At 45.7% G+C, this 8,881-nt stretch overlaps 1 protein-coding gene across 1 annotated transcript in view; it reads left to right on the forward strand.

Moving 5' to 3' along the window:
• Positions 1-8,881, forward strand: part of LOC139056086 (scoloptoxin SSD14-like) — a 29,500-nt gene extending 20,619 nt beyond the window's left edge. The window contains exons 8-12 of the mRNA XM_070533944.1: positions 87-162; positions 3,695-3,888; positions 5,699-5,936; positions 7,439-7,552; positions 8,233-8,881. Coding sequence (XP_070390045.1) covers positions 87-162; positions 3,695-3,888; positions 5,699-5,936; positions 7,439-7,552; positions 8,233-8,379 — 769 coding nt within the window. The 3' untranslated portion in view covers positions 8,380-8,881. The remainder of the gene's footprint in view (positions 1-86; positions 163-3,694; positions 3,889-5,698; positions 5,937-7,438; positions 7,553-8,232) is intronic.

Here is an 8,881-nt window from a genome sequence, read left to right on the forward strand (position 1 = left end):
GCTGAAGTAATTTCTACAGTAAAGTGAGCATAAGTAGTTTCTGCAATAACTTACCATTTCGCGACTTTCTTTTTCTTTCTTTCCAGCTTCATAGAAGCCTGCAAGCATAGTTACAGCGGAAGGTCCCGCCTCGCCGACAGCGATTTTGAGGATGTGGAAGGGGTGAGTGAAAGAATCGCTTGCCAGGCTGAAAAAGAATAGTTTTACCATATCAGCAGAAAAAGTAACTAGTTGAAGTTCGCACAGGTTGTGCTTCAGCGAAATACGAGACGAATAGACAGAGCGAAACTGATCTTTATAAAGTTTGCTTGCTGACGTGTCCAATTGCGTCTATCTAGTTACTAAAAGAAATGCTTCAAGATTGACAACTTCAACCTTAAGCAACCGTAGGCATGCAGGTGCCCTTTCTGTGCAATTTCTTTTCTGCAGTCCACCCAAACTCTGGAACTGTTAGGACGCCTTGCTGACACTAAGTACATTATAGACCGTATAATTGATGCCTGTCGTTCGTAACATAACTAAAAAGGCAGCAGCTGGTACAAGTTCACTCCACAGCGCACGTATGCAGACCAGCGCTATCTCATGGCTTTACCTAAGGTAACATTCAATCCTGATGGTTTAAATCATGAGGCTACAGCCGTCATGCCTTAGTCTTGACATCAGGGCCGGTATTTTGTAGCGATGCCTTTTCCGATTCTATGCTTTTTCAGGCCTTTCGCGCTTTGCCAGTGGTCAGAGCGACGGTCTGCCCACATTATCAACGGGATCAGGCGGCCGTGTGTGGTAGATGATAAGAATAGCATAGAATAAGGCATAAGGCATCGCTACAAAATAGCGGCCCAGATGTGCAATCGTGGCGGATTAGGTCAATGTTTGCTACCTAGAGGTGTTTACCCGCCGTGCTAGCTGGATGGCTTGTGCGCACGCTGCTGAGCCCGTGGTCGCGCGTTCAATTTCTATAGATGGGGCGGCCACATTGCGATAATGGCAAAGTGAAAGATGTCGGTGTGCCGTTCTTCGACCTACGTTCATACTTAAGAATTTCGGACAATGCCCCTTCCGAGATCTGTTAACTTCGACGCAGCACACCAGCACAAGGGAATGGGCAGCACTATTGTCAAAAATTATGTTTGAAAATGTAAGTTTTCGTTAGTAACGTCGAGACAGTATTTCCTATTAATATCATGCGGATTAATGAAACTTAGCCGGCAATTATTGCTGTGTTATAGCAGTGCTTTGCTCGTGGCCAAAACGCTGCCATAATGCCGCACTAAATGCCGACGAAGTGCTGTAGAATGTGTGTGTTAATAGAAAGTACCCCCTGGACGTTGCTGTTTGAGGCTTGATAAAACAGCCAATATTACGAAGCATTTATATATATATATATATAGAAAGTTGGACTTTGGATTGGATTGGACAAACTTTAATAAAGGTCCTGCAGGACGCACGTCAGCGCGCAGTGGGCGTTTCCTACGCAGGGACCGCGACATAAAGTATTAGCCGTGTGATACAGTGCTCTATGTAGAATACTCCGATGGTGAGAAGCCTTTCGTAAGTCATGCAGTTCTGAAAAAAAAAAACGTCAGCTTGGTGTACTAGGAGGAGGTTACCGCTATTTGCTGACATTTAATAATAACGCGGGACCCGCCTTGATAGCGCAGTGGTTAGGGTGTTGTGCCCCAAAGCATTCGTGGCGGGTTCAATTTTTGCTTGGCTACGCCACACTTCGATCGGGGCGAAGTGCAAAAAAGGCTGGCCTAATTTTATTTAAGCGCTAGTTAAAGAACTCCAGGTTGTCAAAAGTAATCCAAAGCTCTTTACTATAGTGTGCATCGTAACACCATTGCTGTTTTCGGGCGTTACACCCCATGAATCAATCAGACTAACAGCACGAAGGTAACTTGCCACGTAGCTGTGGTCATCAGAAGTCCTCTTCGTTCGATATATTTGTCGACAATCTGAGAATTTTTTCTAGCCACATCACAGCATACTAAACGTATAAACACCAGCCGTGGAAAACTACTACATTAAATTATCGTTGCTGGCTATAAGGAAGAATGTAGATAGTCGCTATACATCAATTTGGCCCGCATGTCACGTGCTTAGGGCAAAATTTAAGGAACGCCGGTGAAAACTAATTCTGAGTCTTGCCCTGTCGCCTCCTTCAACGCTCAAGCCAGAACTGCGAGCGCCTGTCAAGTGTGTGAGACTCTCCAACATCTGTTTTGCGACTGCCCTGTCTGCACATCACAGCGGGAGACGCTGGCTTGGACACTAGCAGGCATTTGTAGGCAAACATTGTTCGAAAGTACTATTTTGTCCGCCATATGTGACCGTACAGTAGCATTAATATATACAAGAGCTGCTCTGGACTATTTGAGGATCACCGGTCTAGGCGCAAAGCTCTACGGAAACTGCTGTGTTAGTGTATATATGCATCCCTTCTTCCTTCTTCATCATCATCTTTGACCACTCTTTTCTGCCCTCTTTTCTTTTAACTTTACTAACCGCGTCGAGCCGAGTTTCACCATCGCCAGCAATTTGACCTTCATCTGACCGCAGCTGCGTCGTAGCCTTTGGCAACGATTCGCGGGACTCGCCGCGCCGAGCTCCGCCGCCGCCGGCTTGGCGTATGCGCTTTCCGCAGCTGGGTCGCTGCCTGACCACGTGACCCGCCGCGCGCTTGGCTAAGAGGAGTGTCACGCTCGCCTTGACAGTGCCAGCTTGGCCATAGATGAGAGCGAGACTAGGCCGTCTTCTCCGAGCGTTGTGCGGGAGCGGGAGGCTTTGAGCAGTCGTCGCCAAGCGGCGTTTGACCACCCCGCGGGTATCGCCCGGCGATAGTGCTTTGCAGCAAAGGGTCCGGAATGCAACGGGCGTCGCACCGTTGAGATGAATGTAGCGACCGCGTTCGCGGATGGTCCGTTTGTGATTCAACGCTGCGCATGTTCGCGACGTCTCTTTGCACGTCTAGCACTTGTGCTTTCTCGGTGGTACAACAGGCATCAAACCGTCGAAGGACGCGTGTCTACCCAAGCCTAATCACAGTCATGTCTAGCCGCAGGCCCAGCCATCTACCTGGCTTAACGATGATTGCATACCTAAGTATAATAATTACAGCTCAACCAAAGGTTAACCAAGTGAAACCAAGACTTAACCAGACTAAACCAAGCTTTCGCTATGCACATCCAGGGATAGCTGAGCTAAGCCGCAGCCACTTTTTTTCCCTGTGCAGTGCAACAGGCCAGAACATGCCAGCTCGGGCGGTCCTCTCTGCCTTTCTAATAAAGCTTCTCTCCTCCTCTCAATGCTCACTGTATAGTAGGGGACGTCGAAGTTAATTAACTAATTTGATCAACTTGCGTTATTTAGCCGGCACCTAAATCAGAGCGCAAAAACATTTTTGCATTGCACTTTCATGAGAATGCTGCCCGCGTGGAAGGGGTGACACCATGTGCAGCAATTGAACGCATTACCGCACGCAAAAAAGGCAACAATTGTAAAATTTGAAAAATTTCCGAATTCTCTTTCGAGTAGTTATGCTGAGTAGTTTTTACGCTTAAAAGCTTGCAGTTCTACTGCGTTAACGTTGACATCTGGTTGCTGTAGGGACAGCGGCATGGAGAGATTTTTTTCCTTGACATTGTGCACCTGGCACATTTGCACATTTAATGTGCGTAAATCCGCAACGCAGCTCGAACACAACATGACCACACCCGAGTGGGCTGCTGCCGTGAGAAATCTTATCAACGAGTCGTTCACGTTCGATGACCCCACCTACTACGGATTCGTCAACGATTCCTTGCCCAAGGATGGCGGCACCGCGCACGCAACCTTCTGGGGTGACAATGGAGACGTCATCGCCATTACCTCAACTATCAACAACCAGTGCGTATGCCGAGAAATGGTGTTTAGAACGTTCATTATGGTTTACTAACTAAACGCCTAGCTTTAGCGTGAAAATGTCATGGTACAATGAAAAAACAAAGACAAAATTATGTTACCGCAAGAAGAAGACGCAATCTTCGGAACGAAGTGTTTTGACTTTTAATCGGTACTTGTCCACAAAATGTGTGAGTGTGGGTGTATGTGTTTGTGTGTGTGTGCGTGTGCGTGTGCGTGTGCGTGTGTGTGTGTGTGTGTGTGTGTGTGTGTGTGTGTGTGTGTGTGTGTGTGTGTGTGTGTGTGTGTGTGTGTGTGTGTGTGTGTGTGTGTGTGTGTGTGTGTGTGTGTGTGTGTGTGTGTGTGTGTGTGTGTGTGTGTGTGTGTGTGTGTGTGTGTGTGTGTGTGTGTGTGTGTGTGTGTGTGTGTGTGTGTGTGTGTGTGTGTGTGTGTGTGTGTGTGTGTGTGTGTGTGTGTGTGTGTGTGTGTGTGTGTGTGTGTGTGTGTGTGTGTGTGTGTGTGTGTGTGTGTGTGTGTGTGTGTGTGTGTGTGTGTGTGTGTGTGTGTGTGTGTGTGTGTGTGTGTGTGTGTGTGTGTGTGTGTGTGTGTGTGTGTGTGTGTGTGTGTGTGTGTGTGTGTGTGTGTGTGTGTGTGTGTGTGTGTGTGTGTGTGTGTGTGTGTGTGTGTGTGTGTGTGTGTGTGTGTGTGTGTGTGTGTGTGTGTGTGTGTGTGTGTGTGTGTGTGTGTGTGTGTGTGTGTGTGTGTGTGTGTGTGTGTGTGTGTGTGTGTGTGTGTGTGTGTGTGTGTGTGTGTGTGTGTGTGTGTGTGTGTGTGTGTGTGTGTGTGTGTGTGTGTGTGTGTGTGTGTGTGTGTGTGTGTGTGTGTGTGTGTGTGTGTGTGTGTGTGTGTGCCGACACGTAATTCAGTTGGGAAACTTGGCATAAAATTTGCGAGCCAGAAAAGACATGCGGTCGAACATGACTTCTTTGTCCTGTGCCGCGCTGTTCAAAATTGTGCTGTTTGACAACATGTACTGACAAAGCCATATCAAGACACTTTATATAAAGTAAGGTAAATATGGTCAACAATAACCAGCGATTAGTCAGGAAGTTTGAGATGGACGTGCATGCGTAGCTATAACTCTGTCTTGTCAAATGTTGCCTACGAGCAACACACAGGGAAAAGAAAATATTTTTCTAGCTGAGTTATAGAAATAAGTACGAAGTTTTATACTAAATACATTCCGCCAACACTGATTGAGAGGCAGCAAGCACCACTTGTCGGTTCAGAGAAAGAATGCGGGACGAGGTGGCATAAGTTCGAATCACGACTCGCTTTCACTTGAAAGTAAGGTCATAGGAGACAGACCGGCGCAAGTCTCCGGCAGCAGTGGTGTCACGCACACGATGGAACGAAAATGAAATAGGCACTTATGGTTTACATATGACGAGAGCTGTCTCCAAAAACTTCTGGACGAAGCCACATAATTTGCTTCGTATAAAACCTTCTTCTAGTTTTCTTTCTGGGGTTTCCTCTCTTCTTCTGGAAGAGTTCCTGCAACACTTTCTTTATTTTAATTGATTATGCATATTCTTCATGTCTGTTTCACATCTAATTAAAAAATAAAAAATGTTTCGGGTGTTTACATTTGCAGCCATTAAACTGCGATAATTCACCGATTTATCTTTTCCTTGCAAATGAGAAATTATTCTTTACACCGAGTAAAAAACTCCTAAGAAAATACGATATCTAGACTTTGAGAGCAAGCGTGGCTTTCCTGCTACGCTAACATAAAAACTTTTTCGCCTGTCTCCAGTTTTGGCAGCCAGCTGCGCACGTCCAGTGGCGTGATTCTCAACAACCAAATGGACGACTTCTCGACGCCCGGCATGAGCAACTCGTACGACCTCTACCCCACACGGCCAAACTTCATCGAACCCCGGAAGCGGCCCCTCTCTTCTATGGTACCATCCGTCTTCGTCGACAGTAATGGAGACGCAGTACTTGCACTGGGCGGCACTGGAGGGTCTAAAATCACGACCGCCGTGGCTTTGGTAAGTCAATTCCCATGGAATGGATGCGCTGAAAAAATCAAGCAACGATTTACGTCGCAGCAGCAATTGAGTGTCCAATGTATTGGCGTCCTTTATCAAAGTTTCTATGCTGTGAATCGACTCGAAGATGAGTGCGACCGTAATCCTAAGTTTGACTGGATAGAGAGCTATTAAAAACGACGCGTGTTATGAGCAACGTAAAAAGCAGAAACTGGAGGCCGAGCATACCCACAAGCCACTACTGGCAAATAAAGGTGGTTATGTGGTCAGATTGTGTACATTTTTTGCTATTTTGCACAGAACGCACAAGCCGATTCCGCAACCTGGGACTCTCCCTTCCTTGCATTCTCAGCCCCATTTCTTCACATTTACTCTCTACAGCTCTGAAATTCAACGGAGGTATCAGGCTCCCTGGGCTCGATATTAGTTAAGGCACAATGGCCGAATGAGCCATATGAAAAGGAGGGTGCAGCCGCCTAAAACACCGTGGCCAAATGGCATGTAGTCTTTTAAAGTCATAACGGAACATGGCTGCGACATCACTCATGCGAAAAATTGGACTGAGGTAGGTTGGAGAATCTAGAAGCGAAATTTGTCAGCAACACTTTGCACACCTCACGGGTAATATCTCATAATACAAATCAGAAAGCGTAAATTCACCTTAACTTATGGAAACTGCACTGACTTGTACTGCCGCCCCCTATGACATTTTCTGAAGCATATATACGATGCTAGTCAAATTACCGTTTAATTATGAAGAAAAAGAGGTTGCGTATAGAGCCCCAAACATCATTGCAAAAATAGTTTCTTGCCAGTGAACTTGCTTTTGTTTAGTACACTCAGATTTAATTGAGCTATCATGTGAGATTTTTTGTTATCCGCGTATACATGTCCCCTATTAATAAATTTTAACATAGGAACACCTCCGGTATAAAATGGCAATAAAATGTTTCAACTTTTTACTTTCAACTTTTACACTTCTTGATATCAGTGTCTTGGCAAGTTTTGTGAGCACTGCGCGTTTCTGGAACCGCATTCGCCCTTGACACATTGCGGCAAGATATGACGGTGATGTTTAGCTGATTCCACGAATGGATACTTGTGCTGAAACCAACGATGCCAGAAATGTAGGAAACACGACAACTTGTTGGTGTGGTAAATGAAATGCCAGTGCGTCTTTTCTTTAGAAAGGAAGAATTTTCATGCACTTGACCGTAGCACGAAACTACAAAGGAAACCCATATGGTCATGATTACGTTGCACAAAGCTTTACATCGGTGAAAAATGACAAAGGAGGGAAGTAGTCGCTTTCGTTGCTTTTCCCGTAACGGTTTGTCAGAAAGAAGGCTTCGCAGCTAGAGAAAAATTTGTCATAGTCCGTGCTTTTATGAGACGTTCTGCGATGCTTTTCAGTTGAGGTGAAGAAGGGAACATCTTCAGATGGGGATAAAATCATGAAACGTTGTATGATATTTTGTCGATGTTTCGCATTTCTGATGCAGGTGGCACTGAGAGCTCTCTGGGGAGGCTACAACATCAAGGAAGCCATTGACCTTCCAAGACTTCATCACCAGCTTATCCCGAGTAGTGTCATTGTAGAGCCGGACTTTCCACAGGTGAGGCGAAGCCTAAACCGGTTGAATTGTAAGGTGTCAGAGCTCGTGAAGTCGTTGTCCAGAATGGGTGAACCACAACCAGCGACGCTGCATGTGGCTACATGACTCTACAAAGCACAGCGTTAAGCGCGCAGCTGTTTTCTGAGGTTGTGTGGTTTGTGGCAAGGGATCGGCTTTCCGAGTGCACGAATACATTATTAGAGCTTGATCAAAAAGCTGCAAATAGCAGATCTTTTAGCATCCTGACACAGGACGGGGCATTGTCCTATGTTGGGCTGTTCGAAATTATGCTGTTTGACCCTGATTTTGCCTATCGTGGAATCCTGCACTACTGCATCGATAATGCCGTTCTACAGCTTTTGTCTTAGAGTGGTCAAATGTGTCCGGGATGTCAAATTTTAATGACAGAAACTTGCAGACGATATGGTAAAAAAAAACGTGGATGCAGGTGCGGTAACGCACCGAAAGCGCCTGGAGTAGTGCATATCCACGGAAAAAAAATTATCTATTGAAGCTGTAATGCAGTCTGTTCCAGCACATAACTTTAGCGTTTTGTTGAGAGGCTGGTTGTGCATTAAAATATGAGATGTGGCGGGAGCACGCAAGTGGGCCTTTGACATTCAGGTAGCGACGTGAGCGTATCATTCCAGGCTAATTCTCTCTATTCTTGGAAATTCCAGGAGTGCATTGCCGAGCTGGAGAAGAAGGGACACGTCTTCGAAGTGAACGAAGGAAAAATCTCCACCGTCAACGGCATCACGAGAAAAGGCGACCGTTTGTACGCCAGCTATGATTTCCGGAGGGGAGGAGGCTTGGATGGCGAGTGATTGGGCATCTGTATAGCATTTCCGAGCGTTGGCAGTCGGAAAACAAAAGAGAGGTGCTGTCAGTCAACCTCACACGAAAAGCCGATTACAAGCATTCCTCTCATAGCTCTAGTGCAATGTGCAAAATCGAACAGGGTCATTCCTCGATACCTGCATGAAATTCTGTCGCCAGTAGACCATTGCCTAACAAGGCATAAGGACGGACGCTGCACTGTGATAATCGGCTTTAAAGATTTGTTTACTCGTTTTCTTAACAAGTAAGCGCAAATTTGCGCCGTAACCTATATATGTCGCATAATCATAGCCTCGTAAGGTATCATCTGCGGTTAAATAATTTCATAATTGAATGAATTTTAAAACAAAATATTGGCCATATAGGAAGCATCTTACAATGCCGCAGCGAATCTTGGAAATGATATTCCACAAGAAGAATAACATGCTTGACTGAAAAATCTTTAGAAATTTTGAAAGGCGAATAAAAAAATTTGTACGTTTTGTGTCA

Source organism: Dermacentor albipictus, chromosome 2, assembly GCF_038994185.2.
Source record: "Dermacentor albipictus isolate Rhodes 1998 colony chromosome 2, USDA_Dalb.pri_finalv2, whole genome shotgun sequence".
NCBI classification, from domain to species: domain Eukaryota; kingdom Metazoa; phylum Arthropoda; class Arachnida; order Ixodida; family Ixodidae; genus Dermacentor; species Dermacentor albipictus.